A 23,213-nucleotide genomic window follows, 5' to 3' on the forward strand; every position below is an offset into this window, starting at 1 on the left:
GTGTTTTGAAGTCAAAATAGTGTATAATTTTTCTTCTGTAAATGTATGTTGACACAAAATTAGATTACCAGTGACTTTTTCTATTAGCCATAAAGTCATAGTTAAACATCTTACACATTTTAGATTTTCTATACTAAAGTTATAAGCTTATATTATCAACGTTCCAGAAGGTGTGAATTTATAGTAATGCATGCAAAATCTGTTTTTACCTTACAATTTCACTTGCAAACATGGGAGATATTTCAAAATATATCCAAGCTGTGATTCACAATAATTCTCATCAACACCTAACTAACTTGTGTAGCATGATTAAAAACAGTTTTTTGTGTAAAATGTTTAAGTTAATTTCAATATGCAATTTATCGTTTTTATATGCAATGTCAACAAATTGTCTACATTGTAAGTTTGTAACATAGGCTCATAATTTCCAACTAGAAGTAACCAGTTAAAAAATGTGAGCAATTCAATACCTAACACTCTATCTGCTTTAATCAGAAAGTAAGTGTAATTAAAACTTGAGTCAACAATATACTGAATACCACTGTAAAACAATTCACTATGTAATATACTGCAAGTTAACTGTGAACAAAAGATATTTGGATTAAATTGAACAATCCTGTGACACTGGTGATTTTCATCATGTGCCGAAGCATTAGAATTGATATTAGAGTAAAAATGTCTTGTGCTCAAGAAGTAAAGAATTTAATAGTGTACTTCATGTTATTTGTGTTATGTGTATCATCATGGCTAAAAGCTGTCTTGTTGATCTGGAACTGATGTATCTGTAAACATGTAAGTACAAATAACTATAAAAAAAACAACACATTATAACTTACATGTTGAAATTAATAAAAAATTTCACCATTATGTTTTCATTTGAAACTTGTTTTAATTGTTTACAAATTTAAACACTAATTAAATATGATCTCTGTAAGCCAATATATGAAAAAGAAATGGGTGATATCGTTGTTTATATGTGGTCTTGTAATGTAAGTGCTCTATAGACTTGTAAATGTGAAGCCTTGTTTATAGGTTCTCTACAGATTTATTTGTGTTTAGCCTGGTTTGTAAGTGCTCTGTATATTCATATATGTGGCCTTGTTATGTGCTCTGTATATTTTTAAATGTATGGCCTTGTATGTAGGTGTTCTATAAATTTACACATGCAGACATTTTTATAGGTGCTCTATAGGCTTAGTCTGTGTGTGAAATTAAATATTTACAAGTATGTGTTTTCATTTTGTTTTTACAGTAAATCAGCAAATGACTGTCTGAATTTTTATCTGGGGTTTTCAAAGCCAGTACTAACTGTTGAAAATACCAGTAAAGTCCTGATATTGGGTTCTGGTGGTTTATCAATTGGCCAAGCTGGGGAGTTTGACTACTCTGGCTCTCAGGCAAGTATAAATTTTAGTGTTAAAAACATAAAATTTGCTTAAGTAGATTAAACCGTGTGTTATGACTGACATAAAAAGCAAGTTGGTTACATTAAGAAATGTTATATTTAATTTTTTGCCTTTCAAAGGCTACAGTAATATAATGATCACAGTATCTAGATCATATGAATAATTTTCTGTATGATTTATGTTATTTAATGTTATTCAGAGTGTCAGTGGTTTTATTTGTAATGAGACTGAGACATGTATTCAGCTCTATGATGTTCCTTTGGCTGTTTCTGAGGCTGCAATTGAGGGTGATACTTGTCATTCTGTAGAGAATTTAGATTTAATTTTTCTTGCATTTATCTTCATCCTTTGGCTTTGCTCTCACAAAACAAAATTTCATAACTAAATGTTGTCCCAATCAATGTTAGTCAATAAAGTCTTTAAATGAAATAAAAAATAAAAAGGAGGCCACTTTGTGATAAGCTGCCTTTGATTTGCTTTCTTCTGTTGGTTCATTGAATATGTGATGTTTGGGTCTTTTCATAGTTGCTTTCGAGCCAACACCTTACTTGAGGGCTACAAGGTCTTAGAGAGAATGTTTAGTTTTCTCCCCATCTACAGAAATTGTGGTTTATACAGAGATTTATTATCAGTTAAATGAAGGGGCAGTTATGCTTTATCTGTCATTGGGTTTAATTTATAATATAGCCATGTATTTGTCTCAGTCTTTGCTTAGTCTGGTGATGGACATTTATCAGCAGAAATGACACAGGTATTAGCAATGGTATCTCCAGAGGAAGATGAACCCACTTTGAGGAGGAGTGCCAGCCATAACTTATATTTTGACCTGAGTCTTTGACAAAGGTTTTTCAACCTCTGTTAATTGCCCTAACATGTGTAAGGGGATTCTGCCTGTCCCTATTGGTCATTGGATTGAATAAATTGGGGTCACTCTTCTTTTAACAACTTTGGGAACTTGGTTTGGTTCACCTACTGCACTGTTTCCACAGCACTTTTCCACAGGACTCCTTATTGCACATTACACCCCAGATTGTACTAGTGGAGCAAGAAGTCCTTACCACACTCAGTTTGCAGTCACTGGGGTAGTGGACAGAGGAGTTTTCTCCACTCTTAGAGAAGAGGGTGAAGTTGGAGCCTTCTTAACTGAATCACTGGATGATTTTTTACAGATATTGATAGGAGAGGCACCAGTTTAAGTAGGAGCCTACTTGTAATACTGGTTCATATTTAGCACTCAGCTGTCGAGTTGAGATGAATGTGTTCCCTTCTTTTTGATCAGTATTGGTTCAGTATATTGTTAATGGAAGAGGGTCCATTGTCTCTTTGTAATTCCAAACACAGATTGTTCCCATCCTTGATTTTTGGCTGAGCACAGTTTGTTAGACCTTTCCCCTAAAATTCCAGGGAAAACTAGAAATTACTTTGACTACACATTTGGGGAGCAAAGATAAGTGTTCATAGTTCTTTCCAGACAGGATGAGTTCTGTTTCCAAGTTTAAGTACATCATGCAAGATCCTATGATTGTGAGATTGAAGTATTGTCTCTCAGATTTCTTCAGATATTGTAAATTTTGTAAGAAATTACAATATTTTATTAATAAAGTTGATATACTGATGTAAAAATCAATAGTTAATTAATAATAAGATAAAACTTACCTCTTGAAGTTAGCATTCCTGTCCCCAATATGGTAGAGGCACTAATTAACAAGACATCAGCAAAGTGATAGTTTATTGTGACTGTCGTGCTTTTATGTGCAGTTTAAGGTGTACATCCACATTTTTTTTATTCTAATTTGAGAGATCAGTCACCTTCTCACAGCTGTCTGCAGGCAGTGAAGGGTGATATAGATGTGGGATGTTGTGGGCTAATTTCAAACTTTCTTATGTGACACTAGCAAATTGTAGGTTAAGACTGACAGATGGTGTATCCTCACTGCATTGTGGGTCCTACTTCCACAGTCACCTCCAAAATCTAAGATACATTTTATAATCCCACGGTGTAGCTTGTATCCTAGGATCCTTTTTAAAACTGTGCAGCGTATTTTGTTTCATGTTAATGTGTTTTTTTTATGGCTTAAAAATTTATGGATATATATATATATATATATGGTGGTCCAATTGCTCTAGCCACCAATAAGGGATATAGCAGCTACGACCCTCTAATTCTAATCCTGAGCAGTGGAATGTCAGGTGTTTGGCTGGGGACTGGCCTATAGGGATAATAAATCATGTAAAATTCCACCCACAATCAAGGAATTATGTTTAGAGTGAAGACCATATCTGTTACAGATGTAGTGAATTTTCCCCAATAAGATGCCAATTTTCTTTTGACACACCTATGATTTATGCAGATGCTTTTTGTATGAATAATACCCTCACCAGCCCCTTTACCTTATCAGTTTGGGATTTTAGCTATAAGTGTGAGAAGAGGGAAGTGTGTTTTGGAAGTTGTAATGTTTTAGAATTGAAAATGTATTTCCAATAATACTTGTCTTCTGTCACACTCTCCTGTCCTTCTAACCCACTAAGAGCTGGTGTTAGAGACTGGGATCTCAAAAACTGATAACATTATCTGAATGAGGTGCTTATATACAGCACCAGGATAAAGGGCACATTGATGTAGATGGAGAATGTCATGAGACAAATATCACCATGGATAATGAAAGACTGTAGCAGGTGAGAAAAAGCAGGCAAATACTTACATGGCAAAGGAAGAAATCTTTGAAGCCAAGTAATAGCTTTAAGTGTGAGAAAAGATAAGTATCATTGGAAATACAATTTTAGATTTAAGAATATGATAATTTTGAAGTTTCTTTGATGTACCAAATTATGGTGTATGTATGTGTGTGTGCTTGGGTTTTACTAAATCAGGTTGATATTGCACTACATTATTATGTAACTTTTATTGAAATAATATTAAAATCTCCTTTTATGTACTATGTGTTTCTAGAACAAATAGATACTACATTGCAGTGGTACGTAACTTTCATTAAAATAACTTACAAATTCTTTTTGATGTACCAAATTATTCTGTGTATGTGTTCCTGAACTGGGTAGATGCTGCATTACAGTACATAACATTTGTTGAAATAGTATAAAATTCCTCTTTGATGTATCATATGATTGTGTGTGTGTGTTTCTAGACTAATTAGATGCTGGGTTATAGTAATACATAAATGTTGTTGGAATAATCTCTAATTTCCATTTGATGAACCAGATAATTGTGTGTGTTCCCAGACCAGATAAATGTACATTACAGTAGTACATATCTTTTCTTGAAATAATGTAAAAATTCCCTTTTGTGTAATAAATGATTGTGTGTCTTCCCGGACCAGGTTGATGTTACAACACAGTAACAAAGAAATAACTTTTAAACTCCCTTCTTATTATTGATCATGATAAACACCATTTCTTTTCCTGATTTTTTGTTTTAGTAGGAATATTATGACATGGAGAAAGATTTAATGGTTATATACTTATATTTTTCTTTGGATGTTTTGAAGCAAAAGCTTTACTTAATATTTGTTACATTTTTGAAATTGGCTTTTATGCAATATTTAAGTTATTTGAATTAACATGTAAAATTGTGTTGTGTAATTGAAACATTATTTTAAACCATTTGCATATAACCTAATTTTTTTTAAGTAGAATGAGTTGAATTGTTAAATAATAAGATATTTCATCATTTTAATTTTAGGCAATAAAAGCTCTTAAGGAAGAAAAAATTCGGACAGTTCTTATCAATCCAAACATAGCTACAGTCCAGACTTCACCAGGACTTGCAGATAAGGTGTATTTCTTACCAATCACAGCAGACTATGTTACACAGGTTAGTATTAAGTTATCATGGTAGTAGTTTATATATACTAGCTAGTAATACATTTTGATTGAGATTGTAAGGTTCTGGCCCATATTTAATGTAGTAAAACAGAGATGCCAACCATTATGGTTTGAGCATAATCATTACGATTTTGGTGTATACATTACAACTATACGCTCATACAGACAAATATTACGACTTGTTGCAACTCCCAAATTATTATATATTATATAGGCTTATACAATAAAGTGATAAATTGTTACCCCAGGGCCTGAAAAGGGTGAAAAGAAAATTTCTGGTGAGATACAAATAAATTTTGATAATAAAGGCACAGTCCAATTGGTTACTTGCGATAATCATGTTTGTGCTTGAAATAATAAAAAGTATTTGTATTTCCGACGTCTACCAATAGTTTGAGTGCAGTGCTTCTCCATACTGGGTACGTGGGGGAATCCATAGTTACGTCATCAGTGCTTGTCACCCAATCAGCGCTCGCATAGATGGGAATTTCTCGTTTTCTAAGCGGCATGGCCCAGCATGGCCAAGTAGGTTAAGGCGTGCAACTCGTAATCCGAGGGTCGTGGGTTCGCATCCCCATCGCACCAAACATGCTTGCTCTTTCAGCCATGGGGGCATTATAATGTGATGGCCAATCCCACTATTCATTGGTAAAAGAGTAGCCCAAGAGTTGGTGGTGGGTGGTGATGACTAGCTGCCTTCCCTCTAGTCTTACACTGCAAAATTAGGGACGGCTAGTGCAGATAGTTTTTGAGTAGCTTTGTGCAAAATTCTAAAACAAACAAACAATCTAAGTGGCATAGAAACACCAATGTGATCACTCATAATATGGAAAAAAAGAGGCCTCGTTCACTAGATTGTCGAGGCAAATCTAAGAGGACTAAAACTGTGAATCAAAAATTTAGGAAAGAGTATAGTGCAAAATATCTGGTCATTGCATCAAAAGTCAGTGACGGTCATGCATTTGTACAGTTTGTCACATCAATTTTCCTGTGGCACATGGCGGGATAAATGATTATTCCAGACATACAAAATCGGCATTTTACCATCAAAAGGCTGAGACGAAGACAAAAACAATGCATATAACGACATTTATGAGTAAGAATTCAGAATATGAAACTATAAATGCAGAAGTGATGTTCATGCAATTCGTCATTGCTCATAATTTACTCTTAGCTGTAGCCGATCATGCAGGACATCTATTCAGAAAAATGTTTCCAGACTCTGATATAGCAAAAAAATATGGCTGTGCTAGAACCAAAACTACAGCCATTGTACAAATGTTGGGTTGTGAAGATGACAAAATGATTTCAAGCATACTTACTAACAGTGTTTACAGTTTAGCTGCAGATGGATTCACAGTCATGGATGACTCAAAACTGTATCCAGTGGTTGTACGATATTTGTACAGGCTCTGTCTACAATCATTACGCTCAGTCATTTGAAATAGTTGGCATCTATGAGTAAAAGTATATTTCACATTAGATATTGTAAAGAACCAATTTTTCTTTGAATGCACATGTTTTATGGAAATAATAAAACTAATTATTAGTTGGGAAAAAAAAACATTCTATTTTGAAAACAGAAAGTAGCATCACTAAACTAAAGTTGTAAGTTTAGGCTAGAATATTCCCAAGCATTTTATTTAGGTTTGATCAATAGTTAGAAAGTTTAGATGTTGACATAGATTTGATTTTTCTGTGGAAAATGAGTTTGCACTTGATAAAATAAATGAGAAATATTACTTTTTTTTTTGAAATATCAGAATAAAGAATGTATTTAGATTTAGAATTTCCAAGGCTGAGGTTTCTCTTGTACTTAAATGGTACTGGAAAACAAAGGAATATGGATTTACTTGATGCATCAGGACTATCCAGATGCAAGTTGTATCTTAATCTTGATAAGCCAAGTGCAGTATATTGTAACAGGAGAGAATCCACAAACAAACTCCATTGACACAAGTCACATGCACACAATTAGTTTTCATGACATGTACCAGTTTGACTGTTGCTTATCTCAAGCAGCTGGAGAATGAAACAGGAACTTAAGCTATTCCACATTAATGTATACCGATAAAGTCATTAAATGCAGTGCCTGAAGATTTCTTTGCACTAGAATTATTGCAAAGCTCTTAAACTCTACACTAGATACATCATGAAATGCTTCCTGGGAGGAGTAGTGTGCTTTGGACATGAAAACCTTAGGATGGTTCTTTTTGCAATAGAAACTATGATCCATGCTTAAGTTCAAGATGCACAGTTATTAGACAGAGCATCATCAGATGTGGCAATACAGATTATAGCAACTTGGTGAGTTTCTGATATAATTTTACTCTAATTAATTCTGACAAATGAGTTAGCATACAGGGTCACACACACAAAATGTATTTGAAAGAAAAAGACTCAAAATGTGAGCACTTTTGAAATAGTTGACTATTATTCAGGAGAATAAAAAAAAAATTGGTTATTCAAATGCACTTACGTTGTGGACCATTTTTTAAAATTCATTTTACTGTAATGTACTCAACCTTTGAAGAAAAAGTACAGAATTATTGTATAAAAAATAAGAAAAAATAAAAATTTGAGGTTAATTAAATTACTCAAAATATTAGTTGTGGGTTGTTTTTCAGAACTGTCATATATTGAATTTTTTGTTACAGGTGATTAAATCTGAACGTCCTGATGGAATTTTACTAACATTTGGTGGTCAAACTGCTTTGAACTGTGGTATAGAACTTCAGAAGCGTGGTGTCTTTGAAAAGTACAACGTTTGTGTTCTTGGTACACCATTATCATCAATTATTAATTCTGAAGACCGAAAGTTGTTTGCAGAAATAGTTGCTGAAATTGGAGAGAAGGTCATCCCCAGCACAGCTGCTTACTCAGTTGATGAGGTAAGAAATTTAACCCATGGGTGTTGGGTGTATTTAAATTAATGTGTGAGAACTCTGGAATAAAATTAAGAAAAAGGATATTAATTGAAATCAAACATATTTTTGAAATGTAACATTATGTGGTTAAAGATTTGGGTGCACAATAATATTTGATAAGTAACATGAATGATTCACCTTTCTTTATACCAGTAATTTATCTACTCATCTGTGTTATATCTGAGTATCAGCAATCAGCACTTTTAAAATTTTGGTTCAATATTTAAAATAAAGACCAACAAAGAAATCTGAAAGATGGAAGCATTTGTTAAATTGCCATTAAAACCTGGAAAATGCAGGCATTTTTAGATCACTAAACAAATGTAGAATATGAATATTATAGTCAGTAAAATAAAGAGATTTGGAAAATACAACAGTTTTTCAAATCATTAAAAACCCCACATATATTAGGTCATCAAATAAATCTGATAAATTAAACATATTAATATTGTTTAATGGCAAAGTTTCCAACGAAAATTGCTGTCAAAGTGTTTAAATAAAATTATTTATAATTGAAAGTTTTTGAAATATTACATTATTTAAAACTTTGAAGCACTGGATGCATGAATATCTATAGCATAGATGTGAAGAGTGTAAATCATAACTCATCAATACATAATTTGGTGTGGTTATTTACTATGAGTTAAGCAAAGTATTAAGTTTATAAAGTGGGAAACTACTATTCATAAAATAGTTTTGTTTTCATCAGTACTAAACAATTCAAGCAAAGTTAGCAAGCAAATTTGTGTTAAATAACAGTTTGAGATTAATTAATAATATTTTGTATTACAATATTTTCAATCAGATTTGTTGAAATATTAAACAGTGTAAAGAAGTGTTTTAGCTCACTTGCTGCAGTTATGTAATTTTTAACATTTTGTCATCAAAAAGCATTTCAAAATGATTAGGTGGATTGTCTTTGTTATTTTTAGATGGTTTAAGTTTGATTATTCTATGTTCGAATGTGATATCTTACCTCTCTCACAAAAAACTTTTCTTGACTTATACTGCCCTCTGTCAGAACACATATTCACTCTCTACTAGCCTTGATACTCCTACATGCCTTTGTGCATGTTAACATGACATATCTGCATACTAATGTGTTAATGATCATGCAACAACCCTTCACCAATAGGAGTGCAACACAACCTCTGTTGTAACTAGTGTCCTCTTTAAACTTGCAGCCTTTAACCACTTGTTAATCAATAGTTTTATTCTACAAATGTTTTTTGCTTGCAGTTTAATTGCCTTACACAAAAGTTGTTTTTAGGTCTTACAACTTCCTTTCTAAATCAATTACACTTATTATTAACATTTTGTTAATCCTAGTAGATAGTTAAGAATTATATTTTTTGCTCATGCTGCAAATTTTCTAACCATATACACAGGTTTGGAACTCATGGTGTTGGCACATGCAGTGATGACTGTGGTTGATCATGAATTGGTTAACATGCTGAGGATTGTCCTGTTATACCTTTTCAAAGTTTCATTGATTGGGAAGAGGTGAATTTGGACAGCCTTTTTTCCACTCCTGAATGTCTCTCAGTCATGTTTATTTTTATGAGAATTTCCCAGGCTTGTTTTGCCTTTTGTAGGATTCAGTTATGTTCTGTCCTTCTTTTCTGTTTCTTGCAGTTCCATTCCTATCCTTCTTAGGGATGAGCCTTTTAGTTAAAGTTATTGTTATATTCTTCCTTAAATATTGGAACATCACACAAGCCATTTGGGAGAGGAAATGCATTTGAGATCAAGATGTATTGATTCCCATAGACTGGTGATTTTTCTTTCATTATTGTTGTTCTGTTACTTAATCTTGTAGCATTTGGAGTAATTTATTGTTTTTGAGGGTTCAGACCCCAATTTTTTAGATACCTATTCTCTTGCCACTTTTGGCTTCTGAAAATTCGCCTTTAGTACCCTGTTGGGCATAATTTTTGAGCTTCCAGTGTTTGTGACTGTGTTTTTGGGTTAAGGCTCATGGGGACCAGTTTCCTTCACTTTGCCCAAATCTGGAGGTTTATTGCTGTATGTACTTGGGCTTTGACAGTTGTCTCAAAAGGGCATAGTTTTCCAGTTCCACCCACAGGATCTAGTTTTATGCCAGCTTCTTTCAGAGACTGTTTGGGACTTATTTCATAAGTGTGCCATTGAATAAGATGGTATTTCTAGTCATCTATTTATCATTCCCCAAAAGATAAAGGATTGGCACCAGATCATCAGTTTATCACCTCTGAAACTTCTTTAAACCCTTTCCAAGCTCACCATTGAAATGTCATTAGCTCATCATTGAAGTTTTCATACCTGGTTTTAAATGATGAAAGCTAATGTATCAGATGCATACCTCCATCTCCTCTTATCCCATGCATCCAATTTGTATCTTTGTTTTTCACATCAAATGTGTGAATTTCACTTTTTTGCACCTCTGTTTTGACATGTCATGGCATCCTATACCCACCTTATTCATACCAAAGGTTTTTGTTCCCACCATTATATGGTCAACTGGCTACTTTGGACCTCCTTAGATGAAGAATTTGCACACTTTCTTAATTTTTTTTTCTAGAAAAGTGTCAGGATTGGCAGAATTGTTAAGAGTGTCTTTTCTTACACCCACAAATAAATTTTAGTTCCTTTCAGGGTGTTTTTTTAACACTGTGATCTATTAAGCCCAACCTTCTCTCCTTTGGTTGAGAGCAATTTAATGTCTTATATGCAGTACCTCCTATTTTCCTTCTCCAACTGTGTGAGAGGTTCTCTCTCTTTTTGGGGACATGGACTTCTCTGGAAGTCCTCATTCATCTTGGTTTTATCCACATTCATTATCTTCATTGGGTTTTGTTAGACCAATGGAGTCTTGTTCAGAATTCCTTACATGCCACTCCCTTCCTACCAGACTGTCTCTACCTGGAGGCTAGATTTGGACAACAATACAGTGGATGATTCTCCACCTTCTTGTCCAGAATGCCACCTTTCTATGGATGCTTCTTTTTAATGGGGATGTATCTCAAAATTCAAAAAGTTTTGAGGAGATGGACTCTTTATGAGTTCTCTTTCCATGTCAATATCGGATCTTTTTGCAGTTGTTTGAGCTTTAGTTCATTTTGTGTGAGTTCTTTGAGGCTGATTGATGATGGTATGCTCCAGTAATTCTACAGTAATGTCATACATATTCAGTTAACCATTTAAAGGTGATAGTTATAACAGGTTTGGTTATATAACTCAGTAAAAGTTATATGTGTGTTTGCAATTACATTGTTGTGAAGGCCTCATTGTGGAAGTTACATAACTATTCAATATTTTTCTTGTTACCTTTACTGAGTATTGTTAAATCATTGCTTAGTTTAGAAAAATTTCCATTGATTAGTAAATGAGATAGTTATGTAAGTGGCACATGAGCACAAGTTAAGAAGGAGAACTAAAGAAGCAAAGTTAGCCAGCAAAGTGATTAGCCCTAACAGTTGATATTTTAAAGTGAGTTTAACAGTTTTATAGAGATAAGGAGAGTCGTAATTGAACTGCTTGAATAGACTTTGATGAAAAGAAGACAGTTATTTGAAGTTTAGGATATGACTGTGCTAACCTATGAAACAGTGTAAATGAATTATTCACCAATATTATTGTGATAAGAGTAGAGAAAAATAGTTTATCTTGTCAATTGATTCTAAAGTATCTGGATCAGCCTAAGTGGACTTTTAACAAACAAAAGAGGACAATTAAAATTTTGAGATATAACTGTGGTGATCAATGAGGTAACATAAGGGAATTATTCATTAATGCTATTGTGATAAAAGTAGAGAAAAATAGTTAATTTTGTCAATTACAATCTAAGGTCATTGAATCACTTTGAGTGTACTTTTGATAAAAACAAAAGCTATTTAGTGTGTATAATAGAACTGTGATTTACACAATGTAAAGAATTTTTTTTAGTATGTTTCACTTGTTTTAAATATTTTAAAACGAGTGGAGTCTGTGCTGTTTGTTTATTGATTAGTACATCACCAATAAGTCACAGACATCTGTTATAGGAGAATCCTTATCCCACATATTATATGAAATTGACACTGATGAGTAATAAGATCATATTGGGTATATTCCTGTCCCATGTTTAGTATTGCTGGTACACAAAGATATAGCTAATATAAAGAAGGAAAAAAAAGGTATCTTTAATTAATTTATTCTAATCCTGAGAAAAAAATTTCAATTGATGTGGTTATTGAGGGTTCCCTGTTGTTTCTCTTATGATTGTTTTTGCTTTTACCAGTGATTTTTGCTAGTTTTTAGCTTTTTTGATTATGGGCTGATTAGAATTTTGAATATAATGTGCTAGATATTTGTAACTTTTTTGGCTTTTTTTGTGGATTGAAGTTTTTGATAAATTAGTGATAAATGTTGTAAAACATTCCTGTTTTTCCAAAGCTATTTTCAAGTAATTGTTGGAAATATGTAATCATAATAATTGGTTATATATTATATGATTATTTTACATTTGTAACATGAATTAGTTTTGATGCTTTCCTAAATACATGTTTGTATATGCTCCAGTATATTGAACAAAAACTTTGGTATTCTTTCTAGGCTCTTGAAGGAGCAGAACAACTTGGATATCCTGTACTAGTGAGATCAGCTTTTGCTCTTGGAGGCCTAGGTTCTGGATTCTGTGACTCCTCAGAAGAGCTAAAAAAGAAAGTCAGACAAGCTCTCTCTCAGTCACCACAGGTTTTATTGGACAAAAGTCTGAAAGGCTGGAAAGAAGTGGAATATGAGGTGGTACGAGATGCACATAATAACTGTATTACGGTAAGTCCCCATTTAAAATTAAAGCAGTCATGATTGTACTGTTTTAACCCTAAGTTTACTGACTCATTTTTGTACCATTCACTGTTGATGATAATTGTATGTTAGAAGGTAATGAATAATATTATGTTTTTTGCACTTTATACCTCTAAGCATAAAAAACTAACTAAAAAAAGGATTAAATCAATCATTCTGTATTTAAGACATATAAGGGATTTTTTTGCATTAATTAGTAAGACTAATTGCAGCAGTACTCATGGTTTTATTTTTAAAATTGTGTGTGTGACTTGTACATTATTTAGTCTAATGTAACCAGTAAAGTCATTGACCCACTGGGAGTTTTATGCCTAAACAGTTTATACATATATGATTAAAAGTTGATATGATCCATATGAACCCTAGCAGTAATTCTGCTAATTCTTAGGTTAAGAAGCAGTGCATATTTTCTGTATTGTGACATGAATTATTTTATTGTTCACACATTTTAGGAATTCAGAAAGATTGAATAGCAAGTATTTTATGCATTATCAGTTTTAAACAGTGTTTAGAAAAAAATCAAAGCTAGTTTTAGTTCAAGGCAGTTCTTTTTTTGTACAATAAATAAACAACAATGACAAAAATTGTTTTACCATTAAAGCTGAATATTAATTTAAATAAGTGGGTATAAACAATATAAAATATTGTGAATCTGTATCCAGGTGTGTGTGCTAGATAACAGTAAATTTCAACATGGTATTAGGAGGACTTCTACACCTTTGTGTACAATAATGAAATCGGATGCAAACTGTAAAACAAAATGCACAATCTTTATTATTATAATGAAGCATAAACAGTGTGTGTACTTGTTGCTTACTTGTGTGGGAGAAATGATATTACTGGCTCTTCTCTTTCAAACTATTAACACTGAGATTGCCACATACCAGCATGTTTGAATGCAACATTTATTAGTTCTTAAGAAACCTTGCATTAATCCATAGCAATATGTTATGTCAAAGTGACTGGTCATTCTCTATGCAACATAAGCTGGATACAACATCTGTGATATCACCTGAACAGTTGTTGAAGATACTGCTATTAGCATCCTTACACAATATGTTGTATTATGTAATATTTTCCTTGGGTGGCAGTATGAATTATATGTGTTTGAGAACAACAAAGAAACAAAGGAAAATTGAAACATGGCTGGCATAATGGTTTTCTTGACCCTGTGTTATGTGAAATGTCTACATGTTTACAAAAAAAAAGATCAATTCAGAATAAACAGTTGCTGTTTGTTGTAGTTTTAGTTAAATGATCATTGATGTAGTAATGTATTCAATAGCAATTTACTTATAAGAAACATTATTATACCACAATAAGATAGAAGCATACAGTATAATCATGTACCAAAAACACACATTCACATGTTTAGGCATCAACAATGTCAAGTTCAGTGATTGGTATTAAGTATGAGAAAACAATCATCATATATATATATATATTAGGATAGGTAACTTGATTCACCTCAAACATATTTTTGTGTTTTTAAGCAAAAAAAAATCAGTTAAAAATATACAGAAGCAGAAAAATACTACTTTGAATCTTATCCCAGAGAAATATCATTCATGAAATATTTCTTCCTAACTTAAATGTATAGGTTTGTAACATGGAGAATGTGGACCCATTAGGCATCCACACAGGAGAATCCATTGTTGTAGCACCTAGCCAGACCTTAACAAATGATGAATACAATAAACTTAGAACAACTGCTGTTCATCTTATCAGGCATCTTGGAGTTGTAGGTGAATGTAATGTACAATATGCATTGAATCCAAAGTCTCAAGAAGTGAGTAGTTGTTTTTATCAGTAATTGATACATATATTTTTCAATTTCATCTGTTTAGTTTTTAAAATAATTTTCAGTGTAAGCTCAAGGAGTTATGACACTAAACTTTTGGGTTTGATCGCTGTGGTGGACTCAGTAAAGATAGCCATTGTGCAGTTTCATGTTTAACTATGAAGAATTAAAATTCTGATGGAAAAAGTTACACGTGACTAATGGATTGAAGTGAAGAAGAAACATTAAAAAAAACAGTTTTATTGTTAAGTTTCAGTGCTCTTTCTGGTTGAATTTAATTTTTAAACAGTAATAAGTACAGTTGGACTATTGTGTAAATGTTGTAATTGATATGTTATATGAAAGAGGGTGTTGTTTTGTATTTTCTTTTGTAAATAACAAACCAAAAACGCTTATTTTATTAAACAAATTTTTAAACTTTAAAAAAGAGACTTAATGAATTATTCAGTGTGATAAATTGTCTATTGTACTGCAAGATGTCAGGATTTATGGTGTGTAAATTAGGTGTCTGTGACTTGTTGCTGATAAATTTCAATAATAAACAGACAGCACACATTCCACTTGTTTTAAAATAATGTATTCAAAACAAGTCAAACATATGTACAAGTTTTTGTTACACTATTGCTTATTACAGTTATATCCTGAACTTTAAATAATTGTCTCTTAATTAAAGTTCACATAGGTGGGTTCAGTTACTTTAAAACATCCTTTGCTAAGACATATTATTATCTTCAAGTCTGTTATTACAATACAAGCTGTGAAACTTTCTTTATAAATTGCCACTATATGATCTTTATGGCTAAACTCACAATCATGTCATTTGACTTCACTTTTCCACTTTTAATTTCCCTTTCACTAGCAATATATATATAGTCCAACTGTGATCTATAACTTGCTACAAACTACACAATGTTATTATGTAACAATTCTCACTTAAATCAATGTGAAAAATTCAGGTTTGGGTAACATGACTTCTATTCACAACAGTTGCACTACACAACAGATGATTTGTAAGCAGCTTTGTAAAGAAACCTACAATAAATCATCACTTATAAAAAATAACTTATTTTAACATATGCACTTTGTGAGTATTTAAATCATAACTTTCATATCAAATTTAAATGAACCATCCATGCACATCTGACACAAGGTATGGTAACAAAGAAAAAAAATGTAAGTATTCAGTATAGTTAAAGAAAAGAAAAAAATTTTAACATATATTTATTACTATTCTGTATCACTAATTTTAGGAAAATATATTACAAAATCTTTTAAGAGCTTTGGAACCATATGTATTTGTAGTACAGGCAATCCTGAAGCAGTTAAGAGGTAAGCTATAGGTCTTGGTGTTACAGGACCATATTTACCTTATTTTGAATGTTTGAATTAAACAGTTGATAGTTAACAATTGAGATATTTCACTTTTTCCACTATGTGCTTCATTGAAAATTAACAAATGTTGGTTGATATCTTCCACTGAGTGGTAAGTTGACAGTTAACAAGTGTTGGTCCCCCTCTTTCAGTAATTGTGTGACTAACAGTTAACAAGTGTTAATCTTGCATCTTTCACTAAGGGCATGGTTGGAAGTTAACAGGTGTTGGTTTCACCTCTTCCATTAGGTACACTGTTGACAAATCTTTATCTTGTCTTCCTCAATTGGTTGACAGTTAACAAGTGTTTGTCTCACCTCCTCCATTAAGAGCACTATTGGTTATTAACAAGTATTTGTTTCATTCTTTCAATAAGTACACTGTTGACAGTTGACAAGTTTGTTTCCCTTCTTCCATTAACTATACTGTTTACAATTAACAGGTTTTGTCTCACCTCTTCGAATAAGTACAGTGCTGACAGTTAACTAGTATTTATTTTAACTCTTCCATTAAGGGCACAGTTGACAACTAACAAGTATTTGTCTTACCTTTTACATTAAGTGCACAATTGACAATTAACAAATATTTGTTTTGTCTCTTCCATAAAGTGCATGACTGACACTTTACAAGTGTTTATCACATTTCATCAGCTCCACACACACTGGTGACAATCAACAAGTCTTTTTCCTACCTCTTTAATTAACTACACTGTTTACTGTTAACAAGTGTTTACCTCACCTCTTCCATTATGTGTACGATTTACAGTTAACAACTGTTGGTCTCACCTCTTACATTAAATATATGGTTGAGAAATAACAATTGTTTGTCTAACTTTTTTTTCTATTAATGCAAGTTGACAATTAGCAAACATATGAATCACCTTTTCTATTGAATTTGCTGTTGATTATTAACAAGTGATTTTTAAACCTCTTCTATTAACTACACAATTGACAATTAATAAATGGTTGTATCACCTGTTCCATTATGTGTATTGTCGATAAATAACAAGTATTTATACCATTTCTTTCATTTAGTGCCTAGTTCACAGTTAACAAAGGATTATCTCACCTCATATGATAAGTCTGATGTTAATCAGTAATAAATGTTTGTCTCATCTCTGGATTAAGTACACTGTTTACAATTAAAAAGGGTTATCCCACTTCTTACAAGAAATACAGTGTTGACAATTAACACTTTTGCTCTGGGTATCTTATTATGTGCATGCCACAAAATTTTAGTGAATTACATGTATATTTAACTAAACTACTTTCTCGTTTTGGTATCATGAATAACTTTGACATTTAAAAAAATCTTGAATTTCATTTATTATGATAATTGTGATATTTTCTTTATAGGCGTTTCTTCAATAAGAAGTATGAAATTTTATGTAAATTACTCATAATAATATTGTAATTACAAAGGCAAAGTAAAAATTTTATATTACATCTTTTGTAGTTACAGGGCTATAAAATAAAAATCAGACAAATCTTGCCATGCCTACATTCACATCTTCTCTTTCAGAAATTACTAGTAATTTTCTCTGACATTTAATTCTATAACCAATAGAAAACCAAGGTTTTAAACTGTCAGGTGACTTCATACTGTAATATAAAACCATATTAGTTTATCCTAATTAGCTTTAAGTTTGTAACAGTATACATCTTTTTATAATTAAATTTTATCCTTTTATTAACCTTTTGTATTGCTTTTTGAATTGTGGTTAATTACTGTTTTTGTGCTTGTAAGTTGTAAATCATTTGGAGAATTTGAAGCTTACATTATGCTATCAAACTACTGATAGCTACTGTAACTATTACAAGTAGCTTGAGTGTGTGCCTTGTGAAACATTTTTATTTTATTATTATTATTATTATTTATTTTTCTTAGTCTAATCTTAACTAACCAAAAATATTCTTAGTTTTACATTTGAGTTGATAATTGTACATAAAGAATAAACATGAAAAACAGAAAAATAAAATTTTCATCCAATTTTCTTTTTTCTTGCTCTTGGTTATCAAAGAGTGTTAACCCTAATTTTTTTATACTACATTTGGTATTGCAATTAATAATTTTTATTTTCAAGTAAATAATGCTCCAAAGAATATAAACTAATAAAATGCACAGATTAGACAAATTCCTTTATCTCAAAAATTTTATGACTTTCTAACTGTGCATCAGGTTCATGATGACCGAAGAAGGTCAAAACGTTTTTCGCTCCTTTAGTACTTTCTCTACCCAAACCAGCCATTTTTAAATATCTAAATTACCAGTAATTTTTTCTCATATTTTTCTTTACTTATATTATTTATAACTAATAGAAAGCCACAATTTTAGTTGGTCAAGCAACATATATTATATTATGTTGTTTTCTGTACAGGGCATTGTCTATTTCATCATTCAGTTTCAACTTTATTTTCATTGGAATTACATTGATAATGTTAGCTGAATTTTTAAAGATATTTTAATATGCAGTTAGAAAGCCAGAAAAATTATGATAGATATAGGACATTGCTTTCTGCATGTTATTATTCTATGCCCTTAGATGCAAGATTCAATTGAAGAAAATATTATTTAGTGAAGTAGTAGTGTTAGTATAAAAATGTTAGCTTAAGCTTCATTGACAGTTAACAGCTAAAAGAAAGAAAGAAAAGATCGAGATAAGTGCATCATTTCTTGTTTTCCACATGCAATCTTTGCTTATCATTAAAAAAGTTATTAAAATCTAAAAATTAAAACTTATTAAGTTAGGTGAGATAAGATTTAAAAAAAAATAATAAAAATCCTGCAGGATATATGATTGTAAGCAGCTTGTGTTTTATGTAATTTGGTATGATAATGTGAGCTGTATACTCATCAAGTGATTTACAACTTGTGTGGTGGGAGTATTAATAAGATAGTTAAAAGGGTGATAATGCAATAAAATTAACTGTAACTTGTTGTGTACTGTTACAAGCTCTGATTTATTTAGGATAAATAGTTGATGTTTCCTGTTACAAAATGCAGTTATTCTGTAATGAAAAAGTGTAATTTAAATTTGAATTAATTTCCTAATTTTTTATGGTGGTTATGAGTCCAACTGACTTAATGGGTATAAAATTAAGGTAGAGAAAATAACTGATAAAATATAAAGTTTTTCTGAAAAATATGATATTTCTTTAGAATGTCTTAGAGGTTAAGCAAATGAGATTTTAAAAAATTCAGAAAAAGGAAAGTATTTTTAATCATAATATGAAAATCACTTTGTATTTGAAGCAGTCAACACTCTAACTTCATATATTTACAGACAAAGTTTTAGTAAATTTACATAATTAAATCTTTTTTTATTTTTATGTAGAAAAGACGTTTAATGTTTAAGGAAAGTGTACCAAAGTTTATGAACACACATCAAATACTTTAAGATTTATAATATGTTGAATCCTGGTGGTTACAAGTTAGTTACATGGTGGTTATGAGATCATGTAAAATATGTGAAACCCTTCACAGTATGGACTAACTGATACTGCAAGTGGCCTCTTTTACTTTCTAACCAAAAAATTAGAACTAATTTCCAACAAGACTGTTTGTCAAACTTCAAAGACAGCTAGACAGAGGTAACTTTAGAATATGATTTTGACAATCAGAACCCAAAAAGAGGAAAGAAATTTTGATCATTGTTTCTAATCATAAGGTATTCTCATTAATTATTAATACTCACATCATCTTCTGATTGGTGATGGGTGTTTTGGTTTCTACAGTTCTACCTATTCCAAACTGTTTTAAAATAGATGAAGTAGTCAAAGACAAGAATCAAGAAAATTATAATGTTCACTGATTCACAATTTTGAACACTTATTCAGGCAGAGAAGAAATATTCAAAAAATGTTTAGAACTATTATAATTGATTATTCTTTTGGTCTGAAGAATCTTAAAATGCTTGTTTAGATTCATGGTTTAGCCAATATACTATATTCATATTAACAAAAAGAATTTAGTTTTGAATTAATCACATATCATTTTACTCACTAGTCCCAGTAGTGTTGTTTAAATGAAGTATGCATGAATAAGTTTTGCGTAATTTTTCCTGTCATTATCTGAATTTTCCTTGCTCTCCTTCTCACCTTTTTTATTTTTCAAAAATTCAAAAACTTTATAAAACAATGTAAGTTTAAAAGTTGCTAGTTACTTGTATTGAAATTCACACTAATCTCTCAGTCTCGTTTGTGTATGTGACATATTGAACTAGGACTTACAAAAATTTCCAAGTTTCCAAAGTAAATTGCAACTCTTGGAAAAATGAAGTTGCATTCATCATAAGGTCACCAAGTATATCTTTAAATGTAACAATATTATTTGAAGTTGGAATTTTTTTTTAACTACTGAAGATCCTGTACAAAATCTTATAGTTTTCTTTTGTGTACAGTTGTTGAAGTAACTGTGTATATTAAAACATCATCAGATGTAAAAACGTGACAGATGGTTAGTAAAAAAAAAACCAAAATGCATTATTATTTGTTTATTTTTAAAAATTAAAGCTTTAACTTCATTTTACTGAAAAATTTATATAGTTTTTAAGTGTACATGACTTATTGTTTCTCTCTCTCTTTTTTTTTTTGCCAACCAAATTTGGTTCATTTAGTATTACATTGTGGAAGTAAATGCTAGACTGTCACGTAGCTCTGCTTTGGCCAGTAAAGCCACAGGATATCCATTAGCGTACATTGCAGCCAAGCTAGCTTTAGGCATGTCCTTGCTAGATTTACACAATAGTGTGACGATGACAACAACAGCCTGTTTTGAACCAAGTTTGGATTATTGTGTAGTAAAAATTCCACGTTGGGACTTGGGAAAATTTGCAAGAGTGAGCAATAAGGTAAAGTAATACTGATTCTTTTAGTTCATATGTGTGTGTTTGTGTATGTATAAATGAGTGAATTATCATTACATCTATGTATGTTTTGATTTTCAAAAATATTCTTGAGAGAAATTAATTTAAAAGTATCATATTTATTCATATTCATATTTATTGCAGAGTTGTTGAAGTTTTTCAAAAAAATTTTGTATTTTTTACTTCCAGAAAATTAATTTTAAACTAATTGCAAACAGTTTTTGAAGATGTGTCATCTTTTAGGTTAATCTTCAAAATATATCACCATCTATGAAGATTTAGCAGCTTTGGTATGCCAAAAATTCTTTAAACTTGAGTATTAGTAAAACAACTTCTTTAGTTTAAATTATGTTGCAATAATATATGTAATAGTGTGTGAAGTATCAAAAACTTACCATTAAAATTTAACTATTCAGTTTTTTTCAAATACTAGTAAAATTGTTTATAGAAACTCTTTCAAAGATTCAAAACTCTTTCAAAAGAACTGTGTGTAAAACCAGTAAGAGCTTCAGTTCTAATTATGGAGAGTTTTCGTGCTTGGTACAGAGTTACATTTTCAAAAAATCTGGTAAGTTGGTAAAATATAACCACATGTTAAATGCTTTGGACTTGAATAACTAAGAAAAGTTTAGTTTTGTTTAACAGCACATCTTTAACTTTATGTTATCTGGTACTTACTTCCAATTTGGTCAACTCATTCCATGTTAATAATAGAGAGGCAAACAAAGATTATAAGCTTAAAGAAAAGTTTTATTAGTTGTGGAACATACTACACGTTTTAACAGAACATTACTCTCTGCATGGATGCCTGTATGTGGTGAGGAAACCTCCCACTGAAAGTTTTGTCTATTCTTTTTACCTTCTCTGGGATTTAAGCATCCATTCATGTGCTTGCCATGCATGGTGACCCATGAAAGGGAGGATGGGATCCTGGGGGTTGAGGGCTCTAACTCCAACACTCCACTTTGGCCTTGAATTCCTGTATACAGGTGATCCCCCAGGATTAATCGACTGGTTCTGTTGAGCTTGGATCAACAGAGTACAAGTATTGGACATTCTCAGTAGGTGTTGTAAACATTATGTTTAATGCTGGTGTTTGGGTATAGTTGTCACAAAATCTTAATATTACTGCAGTGTCCCTGTTTGGCACTATAGTGCATCTCCTTATAGGACTTCATGATGGGTGTGGTCAGTGAACACTGAATCCTCTTCTATTTATTATGGAGAACCCAATCCTTGAAAAATAAACAACAAAGGAAAAACAATACCTTATAGGTAAACAACCATGCATAAATGACTTTGCTACATAGTTACCACTGTTAGATCCTCTACCTCGATATTTAATCATTCATTCTTTAACTGACAAACCCTTTGAGCAAATGTCTTCCTTTTTTGTTCAGAAAGGATTAGAGGGACTTGGGAGAGCCAGCAAGTCTGTCAAGAAACTACATTCTGAGGACATCTTGGTGGAATCATCTATCCTAAAACACAATGAACTCCTCCTGAATTCTAATGCCATTGGAGATATACCCATTGAGGTTACTCCCCATATTACTGTGAATTCCTTCTTATTCGGAATTCCTTGTTGATTTCTCCAGCCAAGGTTTTTCTGCTGTGTGCTGTATCTCCACTTGTAGGGATAGAATTATGCTGCCAACCAGTGTTTTAAGTTTGACGTTTGCATTGACACATCCACCTGCCTCTATCAAGGCAGATTAACTAAACTGTACAGTACAGCCACACATTCTAAACTCCCCATAATGTTTCCAGTGCCAGTGGTTTGTACATTTAAAGGCATCATATCATAGTTGTTTGATGTGTGCTCATCATAGTGGCAAATACCATAATGCTTGCAAGTGCAAACTGGAAGGACACGGTATTAGCTGCAGTGTTTTCCACGTCTTTTACTTTCATTTTTGCCTAAGGTGAGTGGAGAAGAAAGAGGTACGTCATCATATGAAAATGATTAACAACATTTCTTACACCAAGGCTTGAAAGTTACTGTCCCCAACTCCATCTCAGACATATGCTGCTGCATTATATTCCACTACTATAGTAGAAGTGCAGAGAAATCTTTATGTGTCTTCAACATGAAGAGTCTTTTGCCCTCTATGGAAAAAAAAAATTGGCAAGTCATCATCTACTCCTGTCTTTCTTCCCACCATTTCTTCCATTCT

General features: G+C 31.8%; 1 protein-coding gene across 4 annotated transcripts in view; it reads left to right on the forward strand.

The window, feature by feature from the left end:
* r (carbamoyl-phosphate synthetase 2, aspartate transcarbamylase, and dihydroorotase rudimentary) overlaps positions 1-23,213 on the forward strand; it is a 271,962-nt gene that overhangs the window by 77,720 nt on the left and 171,029 nt on the right. For all 4 annotated transcript variants that reach the window (XM_076473756.1, XM_076473755.1, XM_076473753.1 and 1 more), the window contains exons 10-15: positions 1,253-1,397; positions 5,104-5,235; positions 7,904-8,137; positions 12,746-12,967; positions 14,601-14,789; positions 20,788-21,021. In XM_076473756.1, the coding sequence (XP_076329871.1) occupies positions 1,253-1,397; positions 5,104-5,235; positions 7,904-8,137; positions 12,746-12,967; positions 14,601-14,789; positions 20,788-21,021 (1,156 nt within the window). The remainder of the gene's footprint in view (positions 1-1,252; positions 1,398-5,103; positions 5,236-7,903; positions 8,138-12,745; positions 12,968-14,600; positions 14,790-20,787; positions 21,022-23,213) is intronic.

Source organism: Tachypleus tridentatus, chromosome 12, assembly GCF_004210375.1.
Source record: "Tachypleus tridentatus isolate NWPU-2018 chromosome 12, ASM421037v1, whole genome shotgun sequence".
Classification (NCBI taxonomy): Eukaryota; Metazoa; Arthropoda; class Merostomata; order Xiphosura; family Limulidae; genus Tachypleus; species Tachypleus tridentatus.